This window comes from Microtus ochrogaster, chromosome 5 (genome assembly GCF_000317375.1).
Source record: "Microtus ochrogaster isolate Prairie Vole_2 chromosome 5, MicOch1.0, whole genome shotgun sequence".
NCBI lineage: Eukaryota > Metazoa > Chordata > Mammalia > Rodentia > Cricetidae > Microtus > Microtus ochrogaster.
In genome coordinates, this window is record NC_022012.1 from 46,982,608 (window position 1) to 47,007,716 (window position 25,109).

A 25,109-nucleotide genomic window follows, 5' to 3' on the forward strand; every position below is an offset into this window, starting at 1 on the left:
AATATGTATGTAATAAATATGTGCCAAACCAAACATCAATCCCTGCTAGATGTATAGAAATCAGAGAGGACCATGGAAACTAAGCCACCGAATGAAGGGATTAAAGCCTAAATGTGGGCAGAGACTGCTAGAAACCCAGCCAGTTCCTACAGATGAATGTCAGAAAACTTTCAAAGAAATGAGTTTTTCAAAAGACAGATATGGAGGATTGAGTCATGACTCTGAAAAAATGAAATCCCAGATAAGGAGAAACTAGACTGCAAGGCCTCCCCTTTAGTGTCAACTGTATCAATAATTACATTGGATATTAATAGAACACACACTGTAATTAGGGGGAGGAGTCTGACAAATGAGATTAGAATAAATGAGTTGCAATTAGAGACTGTCTACAAAAGATGCATGGAATATAAAGATGTGGGCTGAAGAGAAAAAGACGGAAAATAAGCAACATAATAACCAACCCTAAGCTCTACTAGCATAAGAAGAAATGAACATTTACAATAACAAAGGGAGACTGGAAGAAACACTCTAGGAAAGCAAAGTTATCTTTGTGGTTAATAGCTGCACTGCTGTTCTTAGAAAGGATTTGAGTTTGATTCCCAGGACCCAGGCTGGGTGACTCACAGCTGCCTGTAACTCCAGCTCCAGGGGCTCCAACAGTATCTTCTGGATTCATGAAGCACCTGCATTCATGTGTGCACACACCCCTACACACACACACACACACGCACACACACACACACAATTTAAAAAAATGAATCTTCCAAAGAAGCATTTTGTGGTGGAAAAGGAACATGTAACAATATGGATGTGTGCGTGTCTAACAAAAGACCATCAAGATAAAAACAAAAGCGAGATTCTCAAAGATAGAAATAACTGAGATTTTGCTCTTTGTTTGCAGTTTTTGAGATTTGACTTTGATGTGTGTGGGTTTATTCTTTATTTTTATTACTTAGGATTAACCGAGCTTCTTGAATCTATAAAATCATATTTCAGCAAATGAGCTATTAGCAGCCACCATTACTTCAGACATTTTTCTCCCCAATCATGTCTTTCTTCAAGGTCTCTACTTAAAGTTTTGCATTTCCTATAGTATTTTAAGGGTCTCTTGCTTTAGTTAGGTTCCATTTCGTTGTTATTTTATATTGTTATTTTAATGTACTTTTTGCTGTATTCAGATAGTGTTTTTATCTGTCTGTTCCCTGGTTGACTAATTCTTCCGTCAAGTCTCTCCATTATGGAAGTAAATACTACTTTTGGATGTTTTCCTTTTCATTCGAAATGCTCTAACTCTCTTCCATGGTTTCTGCAAGGTCTGAGAATCTTTCCTTACCTCACTGAGTGTCACTATAATGGTGACTTCGGCGTCCTTCTTGGCCATATTCTGCATCCGAGCCATCTCTAGTGACTCTTCTTTGCTGCGGTTTCAGAAGGGAGTGAGTCAGACCTCTGAGTTCTTAAAATGCTATTATGGTTCAGATATAAAATGTCCCCATTTAAACTCATCTGTTGAAAGCGAGGCTCCTAACTAGTGGCCTTCTTGGGAGAAGAGGATCCTCCAAGTCAATCCATGGATGACTTCAGAACTGGAGGAACTGCTGGGGAGTGGGGCCTAGTTAAAGGAAGTGGGTCACAGGGTATGTGTCTCTGAAGGCTGTATCTTCTTCCAGGGCTCTTTCTCTCTCTTTCTGCCTCCTGGCTGGCTTGAGGTGAGCAGCTCTCTACTGACACTGCCCTCTGTTACAGTGTTTCTGCCTCAATACTGCTTAAAAGCAAGGGAAACAAATCCGCACGGATAGAAGCACGAGCTCAGACAAACTTCCTCCCTCGAGCTGACTCCTCTTGGGTATGTGTCACGGTGGCAGAAAGTTGACACTCCTGTCTTGTTATTTTGCACAGCATCTTGTTATTGTGAATGGGACACTACAAAGACTCTAGGTCCTCTTGTATTCTCCCAAAGGCTTTAGCTTTTGTCTTAAAGACAGTTGGTATAAAACGGAAAACCCTATCTTTGGAGGTGGCAGAGAAGTCTGTTATTCGATGGGTGCGGTTGAAGGCATAAGTCACAAACAATCCCACACCAGTTTGGAATTATGATTAATAACACAATTATTTATTTAAGGGGGAAAACTTACAGTCACCGCCCCAGACAACAGCCCTCTGTGCAATCAGGAAGGGAGCCTAGTCACCGGAAGCAGAGCCCAAAGCCAGAGAGCAAGCATAGGGAAGTGGCCGCTTTTTTAAAGAGAGAGAGACCACGCCCCAATGGGCTGGTATCTCAGCAGCTATTGGCTGAAGGAGCAGAAGTAGCTCCCGCAACTTGCGGTGAGTTTGCTTTGGGCATGAGTGCTTTGGGCACCAGTCTGAGGTTTAGGAAAATTTACTCCATTGATTCAGTACTCCGCCCCTCTCACATGCTCATTCCTCAGCTCACACGACCTCCCTGAGCTCTGATACTGGTTCTTAAGGCCAGAATAATTCTGCATTTTCTTCCAGACTTTGTCTGCTCGATATACACCTTCAAGCTTTGTGAGCTCTCCAGAATCTTTGGGTAAGTGTCTTTGTGGTTGCTTCCGGAATCAAGTTTTAAAGTGATGGTCAGTCTTTGAAGGAATTGTTTTTTAATTAATTTTTTATTGATTTTATTGAGCCATACATTTTTCTCTGCTCCCTTGCCTTCCTCTCCCCTCCCCTTCAACTCTCTCCCATGGTCCCCATGCTCCCAATTTACTCAGGAGACCTTGTCTTTTTCTACTTCCCATGTAGATTAGATGTATGTCTCTCTTAGGGTCCTCATTATTGTCTAGGTTCTCTGGGATTGTGATTTGTAGGCTGGTTTTCTTTGCTTTAAAAGTTTAAAAGCCACTTATGAGTGAGTGCATGTGATATTTGTCCTTCTGGGTCTGGGTTACCTCATGCAATATGATGTTTCTATGAAAGGATCATTGAACTCTGCTGAGGAACAGAACACTCCTTCCATCGCCTTTGTAATGGATAGTGTGCTTTGCTTTATGTCTATGTACCACATGAATGCAGTACCCAAAGAGACCAGAAGAGGGCATCAGATTACCCGAAAGGAGTTACAATCATTGTGGGTGGAGGGGCACATGGGTGCTGGGACTCAAATCGTGTCCTTTGGAACAGTCAGCGCTCTTAACTGCTGTGCCACCTCTCCAGCCACTTCCGTCATATTCTAATGCGTCATCATGCTAAGTACTATGAGTGAGGCAGGTAACGAAGGGTAAAGGAAAAGCAGTAATGACGCAAGTGCTGGGTGTAGGAAAAATCGTAATGAGGGCAGAGAGTATATCTAAGGAAAAAATCTTTCTAAATGTCAATTTCATTGTTGGAGAACTTCATACTGCAATGAAAACATAGTGATTCTTACAAATCCAGGAAGTTGCCCGGGGTTTTCTCAGCTGAGGATGGACAATGAAGCTAAGCTTCCGTGTGTTGTGGAATCGGTATAAAGCTCAGTTTTCAGCAGAGCAACAGAAGATGCAAGCCTGGCGAGGGAGAGCTCTCTCAAGACCAATATCCAAGTGCAGGGGAACCAAGGCCTACACAGTCCACGAAAGATGCAAGGTAAACGCTAGCGTCACATGCTTCTCTTAGACGAGGTTTGGGACCCAGTACCTCAAATAAAGACGGACAAAAAGTTACCTCGAGTTTGGAAGCAGAGCCTGGTTCTTTCTACTCTGGATAGCTTTAATGTCTCGCCCCCTTTACAATGAGGCCCTGATGGATGTTTCCTGGATTTCTTATGCCATTTTTTTTCAAATATGATGTGTACATGACAGAGGACTCTCCTAAGATGAGCATTCTGACTCAGGACTCCTCTCATGGGGCTTAACGTCCCGCTTGACAAGCTCCAGGAGATGCCAAAGTGTCCAGTCTGTCTTGCATTTTGAGTGACAAAGTTTTATGTGACTTCAGGAACCAAATAAACCTCTTCATTTCATCTGCTGGTTTGCCTTGAAAACTACAGTCTGTTCCAAGTGCTAATAAACCACCAACTTAAAACTAAAACAAACCAAAAAATCCCCTGCATGGCAGAACTCCAGTCTGATAACTCAGTGCACCACGGATGGCTGACATATCCTCATCCATGTTTAGTTCAGCCGCTCAGGGTTCCTCCCTCACATCCATCCTCGGATTCTCCCGCCAGCCTGATTTCCTAGACCATCTTTCTCTCATTTTTCTCTGCTCCCCTCCCTGCCTCTCCCCTCCCCTTCAACCCTCTCCCAAGGTCCCCATGCTCCCAATTTACTCAGGAGATCTTGTCTTTTTCTACTTCCCATGTAGATTAGATCCATGTATGTCTCTCTTAGGGTCCTCATTGTTGTCTAGGTTCTCAGGGATTGTGAATTATAGGCTGATTTTCTTTGCTTTATGTTTAAAAACCACCTATGAGTGAGTACATGTGATAATTGTCTTTCTGTGTCTGGGTTACCTCACTCAAGATAATGTTTTCTAGCTCCATCCATTTTCCTGCAAAATTCAAGATGTCATTATTTTTTTCTGCTGTGTAGTACTCCATTATGTAAATGTACCACATTTTCCTTATCCATTCCTCAGTCAAGGGGCATTTAGGTTGTTTCCACTTTCAGGCAATGACAAACAAAGCTGCTATGAACATAGTTGAGCACATGTCCTTGTGGCACAATTGCGCATCCTCTGGATATATACCCAAAAGTGGTATTGCTGGGTCTTGAGGAAGGTTGTTTCCTAATTTTCTGAGAAATTGCCATACTGATATCCAAAGGGGCTGTACCAGCTGCACTCACACCAGCAATGCAAAGAGTGTTGAACCAGCTTCATAAAGAAGAAAACTGAGCTCCAACAGAAAAGTCACCTGTGAGGTTGGGCTCTGGACACACCCTGCACAATTTTCCCACCTTGTACACCAAAGCAAAGCCTCTCGGTCAAACCCAGAGCTTTTCCATATGAGTAGTCTCATTAATGGGCTTGCTAGGATATCGTCTAACTCTGCCTTCCAAGATTGGGATTACAGGCACTTTGCCCGCCTTGCATTTTACATGGGTTCAGTCACTCTAAGCAACTCTGGTCTGTGTGCTTTTCTGGCAAGCACTTTAGCCACTGAGCCATCGAGCTGGTAAGTTTTTTGGTTTTTTTTTGTTTTTTTTTTTAGCTTGGTTTTTGTCCACTTGACAGAAGTTAGAGTATTCTGGGAAGAGGAACCTCAACTGGAAAAACACCTTCTTCAGATTGTCTATAAAAGTCTGTGGGGCATTTTCTTGATTAATGACTGACATGGCAGGATCCAGCCCACTGGGAGCATCACTGGGCTAGTGGTCCTGGGCCTTATAAGAAAGTGAGCTGAGCAAGTCTCGAAGGGCAAACCAGTAAGCAACATTCTGCCATGGCTTCTGCTTCAATTACCACTGTCAGGTTCCCGCCTTGAGTTCCTGTCCTAACTTTTCTCAGTGATGACCAGGGAGCTATAAGATAAAACAAATCATTTTCTCCCCAGGTTGGTTTTGGTCAATATTTTTAATCACATCAAAGAAAACAAATTAATAGAGCCATTTCCCTAGTACCTATGATAAGAATTTTAAGAATTCGGAGGTAGGTTCTAGTATTTATTCCCACCTTCTAGACAAAGGAACTATGATGTGATGAGGTTTGATATTATATTATGTTTCAAAGTCACACAAATAACAAGAGTCGGAGCCAGAGTATGAACTCAATACTGTATGATTCCAGAACCCATGCTCTTACCATCCATATTGTTCTGCCTCTCTATGACAAGCCTGATTTGCATAAAATGATCACTTAGACACCCAAATAATTTGGGAAACTGTCTATGTGGCATAATCGCTTCAATAAGTCATGAAATTGCACATGAGTTCAGTTAGCTTCAGCATCGCCAATGGATGACGATCACCAGTTCTGACAGGGGATTTGTCACAGAACTACTGTCGGACTTTAGGATTGGGTATCTGCCACAGCACTCCAGGAGGTAGACACAAATCTAACACCCAGAACAAGAGGAGTTTCATGTGTTAAACCAGGACAGAACTGTAGGTAAGTACCTCAAGAAGAGGACCCTGAGCAATCAAATAGGACTACCTTTGATTTGAGGCGATTCTAGAATTACCTACGGGGAAGTGGAAGCTGAGTTAAGAATGTCTCTGGGAGACTCAGATTCACTTCCTTCTTAAAGGCAGGAAGCTGGGAAATGAATCCGCCAACTCCCATCTGTCACTGGTGATAGTCTCACAGGATGCTAACTCCAGGACTTCTGCCTCCCCTTTGAGGAGACTCGGCATGCTCCTGCAGCCCGAGGAAGTGCTCAAGCAAGGAGTGATGTTTTCAGTAAGAAGCCACAAAGGATAGAACAGTAAATGTCAAGGGGGGACACGAAGAGGTGCTGGCAGCATCTGTCACAGATCACAACACTGAAACTGGGTCATGGAAGCGAAAGTTCAAAGGAACAGAAGGAGTCATGGGTTTTTTAGCCACCATGAAGTATGCTGTAAACACAAGAAAGGGCAGAGCAAGAAGGAGCAGGACAAGGGAGAGGTGTCCTGAAGCAGTTTTGGAGATGGCTGGTGGTGGCTGCTGAGGAATAAACACTCAGCTTGTGACGGTTTATGGGATCCACTTAATTATGACAAAGGCAGGAGACTTGTAGTATGACAAGCAGTGACTCACATGTAGCGATGTATCTATCATTTCTATTTAACAGCAAAATCTTCTGAGCGCCTGTAGGCTAGCAGGATGGATGCCCTCATTCTCTTCAGTCTCATTTCCTCACAAGAGCTTTCTCAACCAGAAATGAAAATAAATCCCACAGGATCAGATATGTGCAGGTGTTTGGTCTCTGTTATATTTTCACTTTGGTTTCAAACCTACGGATAATGTCTCAGATTCCCAAGCATGCCAGTAAGCATTGCTGTGCTGTTGGGGGGAGGGCGGGGGGTTGTTCACTGCTGTGCTGTTTGCTTATGTCACTGCCAAGCTAAGGCAGGTCATAGATTCCATCACGTATCAGGAGCCCGTACTCGAATGAACCGTGCTTGGAAACCTAGCAGTTCATTGGTTGGTCTGATGCACTGGTTTCCAACAGGTAGGTCTAGAGTCTCCCTTTCAAAGAAAGAATTTGGGTTCACAGCAAGTATCCCATGCTCAGTGAGTTACGGGAGGTAACTTGGGGAGAAAATGAGTTAGAATGTCGTTAAGGAGCTCCTGCTCAAGTTTTAATGAGCCACCTCAGATGAAGCCAACGTGGCACTCCATAGGCTGTTTAGGGACAATAGAATTCAGCCTACTTCTTATACAGTATGTTATTGTAGAGCCTTGGGATAATAAGAGCTGAAGACCAGGCCTCTAACAGCATCATCCTTTGGAAGATAAACTGCATCACGGCATCAATTGGGTTTGCTCCCTGGCTCTGATCTGCTTAACCTCTAGCCACCTTGACATTTATGAAAGTCTTGGGGATGAACAAGTAAACTGAATTAATGGCTAGCTAATACTGTGTTTATGAGAATGGGTGCTCTCCAATGCTGTGTGGTCACCTCTAGAAGTCTAAAGGTATTAGTGCAAAATGGCAAAGATAGAGAGGGAAAAGGGGCATACCAGAGGACAGTGCGAGAGTTTAGACTCTGGCATCAGGGTCAAACTGTGTTCAGGGACTTTAGAAAAATTATTTTATCAGTTTTACATTTTCTCATCTATAGAAAAGTGGGATAATAGTACTTATGTCTTATGACCTAATAGAATACACACACACATATATACACACATATACACACACACATATACACACACACATACATGTGTGTGTGTATTCATGTATCACAATAAATAATGACTATCTCTATTGTTGGAAGAAGTACAAGTTGCATTACAGTTGTGTCAGATGTATTTCATTCTTATACTAAAAGTCAAAGTGATTTTTCTATGTAAATGTTATTCTCCCCTTTTGCCACTCACCCAAGTAAAGGCTCACTGTGTCTAAGCAAATTGCTTCAAGTCTTATGTCTGGTGACTGACAAAGTAGTTCTTCTCCTCGTGTGGTTATGATTTGAACATAATTCCTCCCCAACAGACTATGTTGGAGGTGCTGTTCCATAGGTTGTGGGACCTTTGAGATTTAGTACCTAGTAGAAGAAGAGAATCACTAAGGGATGGGCCTCAAGGGGTATAGCCTGGCCACTCTTCTTGTCTTTTCTGCTTTTTGGTCCACTAAGATGTGGACAAGCGGCTGCCATATGCCTCCAGCCTCCATAGAGCTGTGCACCGTGCAGGACTGTATTCACTCAAAAAGTAGGCCAGGAAATAAAAAAAACCTCTCCTCCCCAAAGCTGCTTCTTGTCATGTATTTGATCAGAGCAATGAGAAAGTAGCAAATGCATATGTTCTAGAGAGATGTTTGCTAAAATTATAAGGGCATTTAATTTGCTTTCTGCATGGCAAAAGGATGCTTTCTCCAAGGTTGCCATGAATGCACCTGCTGTCCATCAGTGGGGATGACTGCTTATGTTGCTGAACCCCCTTATATGTTTTCCCAGGTGATGGGGGGTGCATTTCTCATTGTCAGAAGATGTTCATACAGAACCAGATTTCTCCAATATAACCTGTGGCTTATGTTGAGCTACAACAGTTTTCTTGATGGTCAGAAAATAAAATGAGTGCACTTATTTTTTTTCTTCAGTACTTTCTTTAGCTCTTCATATTTAGGTATAGTCTAGTATGGACACTGCGGGCTCTCATGGAAGAAGTATTACCAAAATATAATATTCATAGATAACAGTTAATAAATTATCAGAATCTACCAACCAGTCTTCTTTTAAAACAAAGTAAAGTCACAGTGGCCACACATAGAAAAGATGGTTAGAAAACTCCTGTTTTCAAGACAGCTGCTTGCTGGCATTGCTTTGAGGCAGTTGGTTTAGTTGGTGCTTGTCAACTGACTCTTAAGCAGTTACTATGTTACAAACATTTTCTTTGTACATGTGCAGAAGACAATGACCTCTGTAGCTCCTCTGGTGCCATCTCCCTTACTTATCTGGGCAGGGTTTCCCACTGCCTCGGAGATGGCCAGTGAACTCCAAGAATGTGCCTGTCTTGTCGCTCAGCACAGGGTTACAGGCATCTACCACCATAGCCCTACTTTTTTTTTTTTTTACATGATTTATGAGGCTCTAACTTAGGGGCCTCACACTTTCGTGGCAAGCACGTCAGGGACTGAAGCATCTCCCCAGCCTGTACCAGACATTTCTGAAGCACATCAAAATGTTAACTTATTTTCAGCTGCCATTTCTTTCAGGTGGGAAAGTTGAGACAGAAAAAGAAAATGAAGCAAGTGACCAAAAGTTGTACAGTGAATGACATACCAAGATTTGGAGGGAGGGTTCGGGTGAAATGGAGTAGGAAGAACACTGGTTTTAGACTTAGGCAACCTTTAATTCATACTCAAACACTTGGTGACCTTGCCGGGGGATGATTTAATCACCATGAACTTCTATTCTTTATATATAAAATGGAAATAAGCCCTGAAGTTTTACTTGCTATTCGATGAAGTAGCCTAGCTAGATGCACAGTGCAGACAAGGACAGACACCCGCTTTGTTTCTGACTCAGAAAGATCCTAGAATGTACTAAAGTAGCCACTGTTGATGTTCTTCAACAAGGGCAAAGAACAGACCAAGTGTCTTAAAACAGGACCTTCTTGGAGATTCTTCCCCTAATGTTCTGCTGTTGTTTGTACAAGTGGCCTGCCACAGAGGGCACAGGGGCTAAGGAGACACAACTGAGGACATGCAGCAGTACTGCCCAGAAGCAGCAGAAGTCGATGATTGACAGCTCTGAATCAGATCTGGGGAAGCTCTGCTATACAAAGAGGCTCAGAGCCTGCTGTGGGATTCTGTGGGGGCTACACTCAGTCTCATGTTCCACCAAGCCACGGCGACCCTCACATGTGAGTGAGAGCATCAAAGGCAGCATCAGAGAGGGTGTGTCCATGCAATAGGGACCACACATGTGTAAAGTCAGAGTCACTGGTGCTCAGGGCCTGAGCTCAGCAGGAGCAAAAGGTTGATCAAGGGCTTTCCTCAGCCGGCCCCGCAGTCCAAACACAGGTGCTCAGCCCTCACAAAGGTCGTGCTAGGTTGCCAAGTCATTGTTTTAAGTCTCTTTAGTGCTAGCCAGACTTCTCATCAGACAAACATGTTGTGAAATAAAATAATAAAGTGTTTCAGCATGGATTCAAGTAGTTCTCACGTGAAATATAAGAACATTGATTAGTGGACTTTCTTTTTACTTTACAATATTGTTGTTTTTTTTTTCATATGAAATGACTTGATAGGGAGAGGCCTGGGAGTCATGTATATGTTTCTCTTCTAGAACTGAGGTCTTATTCTGTGATGGATTCTGTCTGCTGGAGGCAAAGTTCAGTTGTTTGAAGGGTGCTTCTTTGGTAAGATCAGAAGACTAGCAAGATCATTCTTGGACACCCAATACCCTGTCCTAAAATATCCCTTCCTATTTAAGGAGCTGGAGCCTTCTGTGAAAATGAGCTGTTTTCTTCCAGCTGAATTAGTCATCACTGGTCATTAACACCAGGGATGCACGCTCAGTGTTGCACAGAGTGTGGTCCTGAGAATAATGGGGAATAAAACACAACTTTTAAGACAGAGGCATTTTTGACATAGAAACTTTCGAGAGAGAGAAAGGCAGACTGTAGCATTGGACTGATTAGGAGATGTGTAATATTTTGACTTGGTAGAAATATTAAAAGGAAGAATGATGGATTGTGTCAGTTCTGCCAAGGACGATTAGTCTTTCTAACTACTGGAGGACAATGGCCTGCATTCTCGTCGGGAGGGACAGAGTCTCTGACTTTCTTTGCCTCGACTTCAAACCTTACTGTCAGACCCATATCTCTCTGTCTCCAGGAAGATGAGTTTGTGGAGCATGAGAGTGAAAGACACAAATCCCACTGATAACTGAACTGTGCTCATTCAAGCTAGGCTTAACCTGCTTCAATCCCCGTTTTGACTGGGTTCTCTTTATTGTTGCACTCTGACAGACTTGTCTCTTCAACTGAGTCAGAAGCTCATAGACAGGAAGGAGCCTGTCCTTTTCCATAGCATTTCCCCCATACACAGATTTGACTGACTAAGAGTAAACACTAGATAACTAGCAGCTTACTTGCTACTTTTCCTTCTATTAATGCTCCTTTCACTTCGGTTTCCTTGTTTGACCCACTGCTTCAGAATAAGCCATGATAAGTACTAAGACTCAAGTTCTAAAATCAGGCTTTCCAAGCAGGGCTAGGATAGGGGTGAGGACGTTGCAACTGGAAAACATCTTAGAAGACAGACTTCACTGAAAAATGGCAAAGATTTTAATGACGTCATTAAATTCAGATGGCCATTCAAAATAAGTCAGGTGAAATCGGTGGTCCTTACAGCTATTGTTTTGTGTTGTTTGGTTGGTTTCTCTGGTGCTGAGGTGATTCCGGCCACACACCTTAAAACCGTGACAAAGCCCTTCATCAGGCATAAGTCCATAGAGTTCAATGTCATCAACATCATTTTTGCCGGATGACCATTGTGTGCTAGGCACTTTGCTAGGGATCACAATGAAACTTCAAAGTACAGGGAACATGAGTTTTCTAGCAATCCTCTGCCAGAAAATGACTTTCCCCTTTCCCCACTCAACCCCAGAAATCAAGAACAGAAGCCATAATGTGCTCGCCACCCACTATGTTCAGCTCTTTTTCCCCATTTAATATGCTCAACAAACCTTCATAAAATTGAAACACGGGGAAGTTAAGAACTATTCCAAGGTCTGCGGGCTATCATGTGTCATAGTCAAAATTAGAACACAAGCTGTGCCCCCATATCCCATCTGTGTAGGCTTTTAAAAATGTTCACCATTGTGGGTTGAATGCTAACTGTCCCCCATAGGCGCATGTGTTTGAATACTTGGTCTCCATTAAGTGGTATTTTGGGGACAGGTTATAGAAGCATTATGAGGTGGAACCTGCTTGGAGGGAGTGTGTTACTGGAGGGAGGACTGGTCTTATTTCCTGTTCCCTCCCTGCTCCCTCCCTCACCTACCCCCAATATCATGGCTTCCAGGCATGAGGAACCCCTTTGGTAACCCAGCCCAAACAACCCTTTCTTTCTTGAGTTCCTTTTGGCATGGTATTTACCACACAGCAGGAAACAAGTTAATACATTTACCAAAATCTTACCTCCCTTCTCAGCTGTATTCTGATCAGGACAAATGCCCTTTTGAACAGAACTCCTCCAGGTTACCAGACAATGACCAGTCTGGAAAGGTTGCACATTAAATTCCAGGTGGCCCCATTGAAAAAGTCTTCACCGTAATTGTACACATAGCCTTGAGACAAATCCGTCATAGATGGTGCCCACAAACCATAGCCTCCTCCATTGGAATTCATTTTAATTAATGAATAGCTTTGTCTTTAAGTCAGAACAGGTAAGTAGACCCAATCAGTGTTGTTTTGATCCTCAGAACAAAAGTTTTAAGTCTATAATGCCTTTTCTTCTCGTTTTTTTCTTCCTTGTCTTTACACTGTGGATCTTCTCATCACCACCTCCACCAGATCCATAGCACAGCAAGCTCTTGAGTGCACCCTTATTCTTTGTCTCTGCCCCCCACTCAGCGCGAGGTTTCATCATCTAGACACACTAATAGATTTTTATCTGGTATTTCAGCCACCACTTCATCAGTGCTATCCACTGGCCCTCCAAGGATAATCCTTTAAATGTTCAACTACATAACTCTTTCCTCTCTTCCAAATTTCTCACTGATTTCTCCACTGGCAAAGGGAAATGAGCATCTCCAAGTTATGTCTTTTGTAGGCCCCTGGTCATCTGGCCTTTCCTGCCCTGTTCGGGTTTCATAGCATCCTACAAACATGTACAATGTTCTTCCTCTGTGGCTTTGGACATAGTTTCTTCCACTGAAAATTTTCCCTTTGTCTTTGGGAAACTCTAACGTGTCTTAAAAGGTCCAACAGCAAACAATCTGAATTGAGAAGCCCTTCTTAGTCCTCAAGTACAGATTTGCTCATCACTTTTTTGTGTGTTTCAAAGTGACACACATGTAATTGAGCTTGAATAGAATGGGATGTGTTGATTATAAACTTTAAAATTCTCTAGACCACATTCCTCCTTACAACATGGATTGTATCAGTATCTAATACAATGTTTGGAAAACATGATTTTCTTATCTTCTTCCTACCCAAACCTCTATTTGTTAATTTATAAGATTAGGGATCTGAGGAAAATAAATTTTCAAAATCCTTCCAGCCAGATGATCTTTAGTCAGCCCATATCTGCAGTGTTTCAAGTCTGTGCTCAAATATAATTTTCTCAGTGAGACCTTCCTTGACTACTCTATTTAAAATCCAATATTCTTTCTCATCACAGTCTTCCTTTTTTCTGACGCTAGCACATTTATCCTTAAACATATTCCACAATCTATTTGTGTCTTCTGTTTATTGGCTCCCTTCACTGTTTACAATGAAAATAGTACTTAAAAGAAGAGGAGTTGTATAAGGATTATCTTGAAAGAATACCATCACAGCTTCATACAAAATTAATAACACATGTAAATGTTCTAAAATATGGAATGGTCACTGAAATACAAGGACTCAAATAATGGTATTCTCTGTATGCTTATGAATTTGAATTTTCGAACTTGCAAAACAGTGAAGTCAGGGTCCTTTGTTTATATTCTTCACCGCGACATATCTGGCACCAGAAGTGATGTCTAGCAAACAGCTGACTCTGAGAACATCTATGACTTGAAAAAACTTTCAAATGTTAGAAGTGAACCGTGAAACATTCTAGGGAATCATTTCATCAATAAGACTTTTAATAACATCAGTCAATGAAAACCCAGTCGCGGCCAAGCTAAGATTACTTATCCATGGCCACACTACGATGAGAATGCAACTGGGCACTCAGAACTAGTACAGGCTGATTCACAGGGAGAGGGCAGTGAAACTAAAGTTAAGGAATGAAGCTGCATGAATGTAAGGCAGAAATAATTATCGGGAACCTGTAATTGATCCTATCACAGTATGCCAATGGACAAGGCAAAATCATCATCGTTTCTCACAGGAGCACACACTACAATCAGGGGAAGTGGTCCAGGCCACAATGAAGAGCTAGGCAACTCAGTGTCCTACTTTCTCTTCTGTTCTTCCTTGGTGATGACTTGTCTTTGATACTTGGCGACCTTCATTTCCTCTTCTTATCCCTTGAGAAATCTGGTCTATGTTAAAGCACCAAATACTGCCAACACCTATACCTCTCTCAAGGGTGCTTGACAAAGGTTTGAAGACTATTCCACTGTAATCAACTTCATGCTTATCGCTTAGGTAACTTAATTAAAGGCTTAGTTGGAACACCTTACTCTGGAAGGTAGCAGAAGGTGATCAAATCTTGGTCATGTGCAACCTGAAATCCACACCTTGTGCGAACAAGGGCGACCAAGAAAAGGTTCCTGAACCACCTTCTGATGCAGGGTTGTTTGCCTGCAGACTGGTTTCTTTTCCATACTCTGTTTTCCAAGTTAAACTGTGAGTTTGAAGTCAGATTTTAAGGTGTATCATTTAGAAAGCAGAAACCCCTAAAACCTGTCTGTTCCTGTCTGATCATGCTGAATGAAGTCCTTAAGGAACCATATAGAAAAGTCCATACCTTCCAAGCCTGGATCATTTAGGAGGAATCAGACACTGACTGAAAGAATATGTTTGGTGGGGCTTTTATTCCCAAATACTTTGATTCAGAGAAAAATGTTGCGACAGACAGGTATTTGGCCCAGTGACCAGCACTGTGATGGGATTAGAGGGTGAATGGTCTTTGAGGCTATAAGATAAGCAATCTCCCTAGTTCTGCTAGAAGGAACCTTCTTCCCCAACAACAAAGTGGTGGCACCGGTGTGCCTGTGGTGGCAATAGGCAGAATGCTTCCTGTTTCCCATGGTCTAAATAGGATCCACAGAGGAGCCCAGGAAGTCTTGCTTGCCCTTATTGGGGGACTCCAGACATGATTACAGTTGGAACCTAGAAGTTACTACAGACTCAGGTGTTAAATCTCTAAGAAAAACTTCTCAGTCCTGCACTATGCTGGTGGATACTAAGGGACTTGAACCCTAACTGGCCCCCCTCCAGCTAGACCCAGCGAGAATCCTCTTAATACTGCTTAGGTCTGAAGAACTTTCCCACTCTGTCACAACAAGATAACATAAATCATGTCCAGGTATCAGCTTGGAAACAAACAGGAGAAGGGAATATCTAGAAATTTTCTTGAAAGAATTACACAGTACATACGGAAAATGAGATTAATTATAGCAAAACAGAGTAGATGCATTCCTTTGCATGTGTGTATGCTAAGGATGAACACTTGTGCCATCTCAGTGCATCTCTGAGACTTCAGTGTAATGTGACATGTAAAGGTTCTCCTTGGACTTCAGAGATTCTGGATGCACTGAGAAGTGATGGCAGACATTCAGGTAAAAATTAACCCGCCCAACTCAAAGTCACAGCTAAGGAAAACAGGCAATTTACAGGTTTATAGGGATGGACCAGATGAGATTAAAGAGCAGGGTTAAGAACACTCATGTCTAATATATCTTATCTGTAAGGTAAGGGAAAATGAGATACTGTTTTTAGAGACAGGAGCATAATATTATCCGCATCAGTTCCAATCTGGGACACATATGGAGATGGTATATTTGGAAAAAAAGATTAGACTTCAATATTCAACCCGAAAGAAATATATATATATATAGCTAATGTGTCATAGATTAATCCTTGGCTGAGGAATCCAAAGAACAAGAAAATGAATCCATGCCACCCGAGTAAGAGCAAGCAATGTTAACATCCATCCTTCTAATAACCAAACAGCTGAGGTTAAAATGTACACTTCCTGGAGTGAAGCTTTGATCAGAGATTGGGTTTTTAATCACTAATCCATTCTTCTTGCTGCCTTCCAGTAAAGCTAGTTGCTCATTTTCACTTCAGTGTCCAATGCCCAGTAGAAGTCCATCTAATCTCAAGGTTAGAATTGCCTTATCCACAATTTCAGTTCCTGGGGGCTGGGGAGTGTGGCAGTCATGGGTCAGTGTAGGGAAGTGGCTGTGCCTTCTTGGAGATCAAATAGTGACTTAAGATTAAAGCTCCAATCAGTAGTGAGTTATTCTAGCCAAACTGGAAGGGTTAGAATGGGTTGCAACGGACCACAGACAAAGAACATGGTATCCAAAATGGATGAGCAGGACACAAAGAAAAAGACTGTCAAATCTTGCCAAGACAGGGTAAGATGGTTTTTAAATTTTTCCTGCCTCTGAACATGGCCTGTCAGTTACACTAGGCCTTAGCCAAAGTTGGTTGCTTCAACATTACAAATGAGACTTTGGGTGATTGCTCAGGTAGCTAATTGTCTCCGTCATATTCTGCTCGCTTTGGAAGCTGCTTGATTGCACTTCCTGTCTACTCAAGTAATATTACCTCCCTTCTCAGGCCTTCGATGGGGGTTGAAGACTAGATAGTTGTAGTTACCTTCCTCTTAAGATTTAGCCAAGCTTATTCCCAATGTAAGATTTGGACTTTTTAAAATAGAATGTTTATTAAAACATTTGTCATGTGTTCCTTGCTTATATTGTTTGATATCTGTTCCTATTGCATATAGTTTTGTATCAGGTTTAGATCACTCTTGTTTAGACAAAAAGGGGAGATAATTTTGTTATCCAATTTCTTTTAAGAGGTGGCGCTCAGGTAAGGCATGGCTTTCTGGGACCGAGGAAAAACCTGTGCACTCTCTCTCTCTGAGCCATTCCCGCGGGACACTGCTGTGCTTGAATTTCTCGTTTCCTGTTTCATGAGTTTTCCCCTTATAATAAATAAAAATATAATTGTTGTAGCCTTTAGCTAAACTGGTTATTTCAACACAAGATGATCAAAATCTTCAGGGAAAGAAGAACAAGGCTTAATGATGAGCACACTTGCTTTGCATAAATGCAGAGGTTTGCTTACAGGGGCTGTTTTGAGAATCTTACCAATAAGCTTCCAATCACGCTTCCTACTCTCACTCCAGCCATTGCTAAGAATGGAGCACTAGGGACACCGAGGAAGAGGAAAGTTAGTGACTGTAGGAAGAATCTCTGGAAGAGAAGAGGGGCCATGAGGAGAAACAGCTGCTTCTTTTAATCTGGGGCAATTTTGAGGAAAAAAATCATAAAACAGAAGAATAAAGTGAGGTAAGTAGCCATGAAGGATTTTCATTCCTCTATAATCGTTAGGAGCCAAAAAGACTGTTGGTAGTGTCTGATAAAGCTCTAAACAGATCTGCGGGTAAATGACAAGCCGGCATCTACTCAGATATTGGACTGTGCAGCCTTCGAAGTGTGAGGCTATACAAGTTCAGAAGAAACGCTTCTGCGTGACATCTAACACGTTACAAGAATAGCAGAGTTGAGGTGGCGGGGTAGTGGTTTGATTTACGACCCTGAGAAAGAATTTATGACTTTCAATGCAGGTCAGGAAAGTCAGACCCTCACTGTATAGGGAGGTGGAATGAGAGAGCACTGGTAGAGCTAGGAGTGGTAAGGCTGGGATGAAGAGTCCTGCGTTAAATTACAGCCTGGAGACAAAGGCTCTGAGACTATAACAACAGATGTCAGGAGGAAGGCGGGGTAGGACAATAGCAACACACAGTAAGGAACATCCCCAGCAAGCTGCATTTCAACAGGGCTCAACTAGGGCCATTCTGAATTTGTGTGAACCTGAGATATCCCTCTTTAAGGGCATAATATGGTTCTCAACACATTTCTTCCTGATAGACTAGGTTATGTTAGAGCAGCGAAAGGGGAAGAGGAAATATTCTCAAGACTTGGAGTTGGTACTTAGAAGAACCACTGAGTTCTCACACTAGACTCAGTTTATTGGGTTATACCAAATACACACACATTCTCTCTCTCATACACACATTCATACACTACCATATTTTCTCTCTCTCTCTCTCTCTCTCTCTCTCTCTCTCTCTCTCTCTCTCTCTCACACACACACACACACACACACACACACACACACACACACACCCTTTCTCTGAGATACAGCTGGTTTGAGTGGAAGGGCAGATAAGCTGCAAAGCCATTTTAATTGTCTCCTTTAGAAAACTGTATCTAAGTGCAACGGAGTAAGATATTTTAAAAGCCTGGCATGTTATACACTAAATTAATAAGGAAATAGTGTCCAAAAAACCAATTAACAAGAAAACTCTTTTATTGGTATAAAAGCAAAACAAATTTTTCATGAATTCTAGGACCTGTTTTATTCTAGCTATTGGATATACTCAAGTTCAAAACTCACTTTTTCTGTGGGTGCTGTCACTGTAGTTAGCCTCCCTATCACAGCAGTCCTGTGAGACCACCCATCTCGGCGAAATATCCTGCCTCAAACAGGTAAACACCTGGAGTGGTTTATTGTCCCCCAATTAAAGCTAAGTCCATTTTCCTTTTCTCCACTAAGCATTCCTACATGGCACCAATGGTGCCATTGGGTTGGTGGTAATGACAAGCATTGATGCCAAGCCGTAATATCTGCTTCTCAAATGTTACCAAATAAGGGAAACAAACCAGAATCGGATTTATATTTATCCCAGTGAGGAAGTATCTTCTTGTGTAGAGGGGGCAATTTGTTCTGACATGAACTGTAACATCTGCAAGCCACAACCTCTGCCTTCAAACACGAACAAGTGGCTTTTCACATTCGAAGCCTAGAATCACCAGGGAGTAGGTTTTAGAAGCCACATTAAAGTTTCTGGTTTGAATTTAGCCCGTAACTCTCGGATAATACCCATTAGTAATGTCTCAGCCATTATTCACAGAAAAGCACATAACACTTATACCTAGGCATTGAAAAGGGAAGTTTTAGTCATTATCTCGTCAGTTCAATGGGTACAGATAAAAAGGGAGTAAAAGTAAATGCCAAAGTAACGTTTAAAGCTAAGTTGTCCATATTTTCAAAACAGTTACTTGTCAAATTAAACAAATAAGAGTTATATTTTCATTTTACCTATAAATAAGCAGATATATGTTGTGTTTTATACAACATATATGTTGAAAAGCAAAAAATTCAAATTGCAATCCATGATTGTGGTCTAGATGGCTCCAAAGCTCTTTTAGATAGACCTTTTTATTCCACCTAGATAGCTGGACCACATTGATATGGTCCTAACTTCATTATCGTTGCTACATTTGAGTCACTAATATAGGAAAGGAAGCTTATCTAATTACCAATTTCCCAAGCTGAGGAAGACGCTTCCCTTCCATTAAATAAAGAGAAAGTCATTCCGATTTGACCCCAAAGAAACAAGTACATGCATTTACCTGACTTGTCAGATCTTCTCTGGATCAGACGATGGAACAACTATTTGGTTTCGATCTCATACTTATAATGACAGAAAAGAGAATACAAAAGTCCATTGTAAATTTGTACAAAATGTATGCATATATAAATACATATCTATGGGTGTATATAAATTCTACAGATTATATCCATCTACATCTTCAAGAGTCAGAGTCCCATACAATTGACACATTGGCATTCTCTCCCTTATTTTCTCATTTTTTTAAAACAGTAAGAATCAAGCATGCTACCTTATTAATACTGAATAGCAAGTGCAGGAGTTGAGTGTAGCTATAGAGGGTTGAAGCAATTAGTTTGACTGGACATCAGTAAATAAAATCCTTAGAGTAAATTTAGCTATTTCCATATTGCCGTTTGTCTCATAAAAATGAAGTGTTGAATGTCATATGGGCCAGCTGAGTTCACTAAACAGAGTCTATGGAAATTTGCATTGTTATATGCTTATTGCAATAATTTGGTGTGGGATCTGGTCTACTAGAATTACATGTAATTCTCATTCTAGCTCACAGAAATCTTGTGACCTCACCAGGTTCACAGCATATTAAACTCAGTATGAAATGTAATTAGCAAGCTGCATCATCTTTACACAGGACACTATCAAAATATTAAACCCTAATCAATTGATGGGGAAAGGCATAAACACTTAAAGATGCACAATAAATAGCACATTACAGATGTGTGCTTATGGTTAGAGGTATCAAGACTTTTTTAAAATACACATAATTAGCTTATTTCTTGCTCCCCCTATTTCTTTTGGAAAAGTATATAGGACATTGCCCCCTAGGGTGTACAGGCTGCTTCTTGGAAGGGGATTATTATTGCATGCCTTGAATGCACTGTGATTCATAAGGCAGGAACACATGAGTCGCTTCAGCACCAAGGAAGTGGAATCAGCATCTAGCACTACTCAAAACAGAATATCTTATTGCTTTAATAAAATGGGAAATTATTTACTGTAAAATAAACAGTGCACCAAATAATGGGAAGAAAGTAAGATCTGTGCACTTAAGTGGAGCTCATTGAAATGAGAACGTTCCTTCTTTCTGGGTTCCTGATTCTATTCGGATTTCACATTCAAGACCCATTCTGTAAGAAGGTGTTAAGAGCTATGGTTGGATTAGGGCAAGTTAAAGAGATTAATGGACATTCTCTTTCACAGTGCCTTAGTCTGATGTCCAATGTAGAGCTCACTGTAGCTAATGTAGAGTTCCACTGACGGGCTCCTTGGTCGTCTGAGGGAGTGAATGCACTCTGACCTGTTACTAGGAAGTGACTAAGGCACGAGAGAGAATCTTGTTCATTGTTTAATATATTGTATCCAAAGATTAGACCTGGTCTTCCTAATGGTACAATGTGGCATGCTTAAATAATGGCCTGTGCTTCAGAAAAGGACTTGGATGATATCTGATAGGTGGCTAAAATCAACCTTAATAACTTATCTTATAAAGATACAGACTGAGCTTGGGAAAGCTTATAATAACCAAAAACATTAGAGGCCATAGTTTCTCTGGATAATAAGCACATACAACTTGAAACAAGACAGAGAACTGAGGGCAACTAGTGGCTCAGGAGAGGGATATGTGTGGGGTCCCCCTGCCAAACACCCAGCAGCAGAGTCTAGCATAGATGTGTTTATCCTGATGTTTGAAGAGAGGACAAATGAATTATATTCTCTCTCACTTTATTTTTTCCTCAATATTCTCTATTTGTTCTGGGAGGCCAATTAAGCCAGACTTAGAAAAGAAGAAAGATCCTCCTCCATTGCTGTTTATCAGATGCAGGCACAGAGTTGTAACTAGACAAGCTGTAGACATTTTTTTTATCCCGTAAGCTTTCACTGATTTAACCTGGAAATTTGCATGTCCTGTCATCCAAATTGCCCAACATCTCCACCAGTCTTTCCCCCAGACACATACAGTACAAGCAAGCACACACACCACTGCCTCCAGGTGGTAGCTGCATGCAGAGAACCACAGGCACTGTTGAAATATTAACCATGATTTAATAGATGGCATTCCTGCGCACCCATTGTTTGTTTTCTGATGTGGCTGTTTCTGCTATTCACAAAAGAAAAAGGGAAACGTGGGTGTCATCTTTTTTTATAATAGTCTACTACAGAGTAAAATACAAAAGAACACTTCCGGAAACAGAAGCCAGGCCTGCACCACTGACTTCCTTAGCCAGTGGCAACCATTATATCAACAGCTGGAAAGTTAGAACAAGAATATACAGATCGGAGGACATATCACAGAACTATAGTTTTCTTCTGTATTTGGTACCAATATAATAAGTATATAACAAAGGTGCACTTGTTCTAAAAATAAAACAGAAACATATCGGTTGGTTAGATACTGCATTTCCAGAACGGCACATTACCTAATACTTTTTTTTTACATAAAGGTAACTTATGCAATGTTCAGTAATAAGCAAAACAATAGTACACGCTAATCCAATTGTAGAAAAAGAAGAAAGAAACCAATCGAAACCAAGACAATCACTTTCCAAAATAGCTCCTTCTTTGGCCTGCACAACCAGAGGAAGTAATCAGGAAGGCGAGACATATTCAGCACCAGACATAGCTGGACAGCTCCCGATGTCTCTGAGGCTAAAACAAAACAAAAACAGAAAGCTGCCGCCAGTCAAGTGTGCAAGTGGGGAGAATGGAGGAGGATGGAAGGGGCAAAAGCGGATACTATGGGTTTTGCTTTTTTGCGCTCGGCCAGCGAGAGATATTTCTAAAAGTAAACTCAAAAACTGCCCAGGGAAACCAAAAAGTGAAGAGATGACTGACTAGAAAGGGGTTACCTGTCCTAAACGTTTTTCTGGGACATTCTCTGTGGTCTCTGGTGCTTAATGTAGATGTTTCCTTTATAATATACTAACGCCTGAGCCCGGCTAAAAGTGAGGGAAAGGGAGGGGGGAGAAGCTAAAGGAAACGTGAAAGAAGGCCCATGGGGGAGGGGCAGAAAGGCGACTAAACCTTCACTTGACAGCTATATACAACATCACCGGCCCCCTCCCCTTCTGTGTTAACACCTTTTATATATTTGGTAGCTTGTGCGGTTTCTCCTCCTTACTGAGGGGGACACGGGGTGGAAAGGGAAGATGCAGCCATCGTTAACAATGAGAAGTTATGTGATTTGTCATGCGCTTGGACTGTGTTAATAATAGTGTAATAATTACTATAAATATCAATAAAGTATTATCAGCGTTATTTCTTCCTCTGAGACTTTCCTTGCCCAATATTTACAAATACCGCACAGTGCCTCGGCGGAGGAGAAACAGGAAAAGGGTGGGCAGGTAAGGAAAGAGGGCAGAGGAAAAAGGAAAAGGAAGAAAGGAGGACCGAAAAGCGAGGATGGCAAAGATGCTGGAAACGAGGAAGGGGTAAGGAGAGGGCTACACAATCAGGACAGTACCACCGTTTGCAAAAGGCCCTCGCCAGCTGTGTCCAAGCAGGAGGAAGCTGCGTGTGCTCCGTGTGGACTGGGGGCTGGCGGTGGAGGCGGAGGAGCACAGGGACTCTGGCACAGGAGACCAGGGGTTGAAGAGGAGGAAGAGGTGGCATTGGAGGGAGTGCCAAAGGCGGAGTCCCGGGGCTGTCTCTCCAGCCGGGTTTCTTTTCCATGGATCGGAGCTTGAACACCTGCCCGGGGCAGCCCACCACCACCGTGGCTGCCGCTGCAATGATCCCTCTCGTATTCCTCCTGAGCCCTCTGCATCTTCCGCTTCTTCATCCTACGCTTGTGGATGTGGAAAGTGGAGAGGGACAGCACGATGAGGCAGAAGATGAGAGTGACCAGGACAATCAGCACCAGCGTGGACGAGAAAGACTGGAAGAGCTGCTGTCCCACCTGCGTGATGCAGGTGCCACCACCTGCGCCTGAGCTGCGGACACCTGCGTTGCTGCCTCCACTAGCGTTGTGGGAAGCAAAGGTCCGATTGAGGAGACAAGGCGGCAGTGCCAGCCTCAGCTCTTTCGGCGCCCTGGCACTCATCGGCGCTGGGCTGAGAGGGGACAGACCCACCAGGCTTCCTCTGTTGTACACACGGTTCCCACCAGCCAAGACGAGGACAAGAGCCCACGCCACCCCAACTGCTCCCTGGCGCTGGAGGGACTGAGGGAGCGACTGCCGGCAGGCAAGCTGGCCAGAGCTAGTGGCCCCAGGGAGATTGTCTCCGGTCCTCCTTGATCTTGTCTCCAAGCGCCCAGTTTCCTTTCCCCAGGCACCGTGCTGCAAAGAGAACAGGATTAGTTAGGGTCCCGGCCACCGCCAAGGCAAGTGTGGAGAACGAGAGGGATCTGCCACCACTGCCAAGCGACCCTCAGTTGGGTGCTGTCATCTCCACAACCCACCGACCCAATCCTACCGCTCCTAGCGGCGCAGGAGAGCGGCTGCCAGCTGCTCCGCTGGCTCAGATGGGGTCTGGTGTCCGCACCGCACCGCACCGCACCGCGGAGACACTGGTTACTCAGCAGAGAAGGCAGCCGCCCTGCCCCCTGCACAACTTTCTAATTGTCACCAACAGTGGCCGCCAAGGCTGGCTTTCTCTATCTACTTCCCAGAAAGCCAACTGTCCTCTCTGAGCACCATGGACCTCTTCTCAAGATCTACTCTCGCCAGCATTTGCTCCGAGCAGGCTCCCTGTATGCAAGCTTCCTTTCCCATCCAGACACTTCCACCCTGGACCTTCAGATCCCCAAGGTCCTAGTCCCAAGGGATACATCCCACTGCCTCTGTCCCTTGCCACAGCTGACACGCTGGATCTGGCACACAGGATCATGCTCGACCTTTCTCCAGCCTTCTTTCCTGCTACCTTCCTCCCCCTTCCTCCCCATCAAAAACAGCTGAAGCACCCTTCTCAGCGGAGGCATATCTTCGCAAACGCCCCCCTCCTCCCCATCTCTCTGAGCCTCCCACTTGACAGCGTCTTGTATCCTTTTTCTTTCTCCCAGAGCAGGAACTGGAAGGGGAAGGGTTCCCGCCTGCAAAGTTTGGGGAACCGACCTTGTCTCCAGCCTTCCCCGGGCCCTGACCTAAGGGCCCTGAGGCTGTGGTAGAGGACCAAGTCAGGAGGACCCGCAGCGGGCAGCACAGCTCCCTCGTCTCTCCCAAAAGGCAGGTGCAAACTGTTGCACTGCGGAGCAGCAAGGCAAAGCGCTAGCCTCCGCTGGGGCAGGGGCGGGGGCCGAAGCTCTGACCAGAGGTGCCTGCGCAGGCCGCGGGAGTGGTCTTACCCGCCCACATCCTGCCGCTGGTCTCCCTAGTCATGGAAGCCTTCAGCCGGACCATTGTCTCTTACCTGGAATGGCCAACCGGCTGCAGAGAAGGAGCCCCCGCCTCGGCTGCAGTGACGGGCTGCAGAAGGCGCGGAGCGCAGGGGACCAGAGACAGAGCCGCGCCGCTGCTGCTGCTGCCGCCGCCGCCGCCGCTGCCTTCGCCGCTGCTACAGGGAGCTCAGCTCTTAGCCTATTGCCAGAGAGGCCGGTGACGTCAGGCAGCCACCGCCAGGGCTCCAAGCCACCCCTCAGGCCCCCACCCACCCTCATACCCAACACCTTGTCCTGGCATAACAACCTTGCCAACACCATTCCCAGTTCCCTGCTGTTCCCCAGCTTTGGGGCTGGGAGGAGCAAGCCCACCCCACCCTCACCCCCACCTCCA

The 25,109-nt window shown here is 43.5% G+C and overlaps 1 protein-coding gene across 3 annotated transcripts; it reads right to left on the minus strand.

The window, feature by feature from the left end:
• Positions 1-18,284: 18,284 nt before the first annotated feature.
• On the minus strand, positions 18,285-24,869 carry C5H11orf87 (chromosome 5 C11orf87 homolog). 3 transcript variants are annotated; one of them, XM_005347347.2, is made up of 2 exons: positions 24,748-24,869; positions 18,285-23,678 (listed from the first exon to the last, which is right to left on the minus strand). In XM_005347347.2, exon 2 carries the CDS (start codon positions 23,439-23,441, stop codon positions 22,851-22,853), a length of 591 nt encoding a protein of 196 aa, XP_005347404.1. In that variant the 5' UTR covers positions 23,442-23,678; positions 24,748-24,869; the 3' UTR covers positions 18,285-22,850. The 3 variants fall into 3 exon arrangements, with proteins under 3 accessions (XP_005347404.1, XP_026634990.1, XP_013201738.1); XM_026779189.1 differs by lacking the exon at positions 24,748-24,869 and adding an exon at positions 24,453-24,603; XM_013346284.2 differs by lacking the exon at positions 24,748-24,869 and adding an exon at positions 23,815-24,396.
• Positions 24,870-25,109: the final 240 nt, after the last annotated feature.

Bases quoted from the DNA above. Each gene is read 5' to 3' on its own strand.
- C5H11orf87 (XM_005347347.2), bottom strand. From the start codon at position 23,441: ATGAGTGCCAGGGCGCCGAAAGAGCTGAGGCTGGCACTGCCGCCTTGT.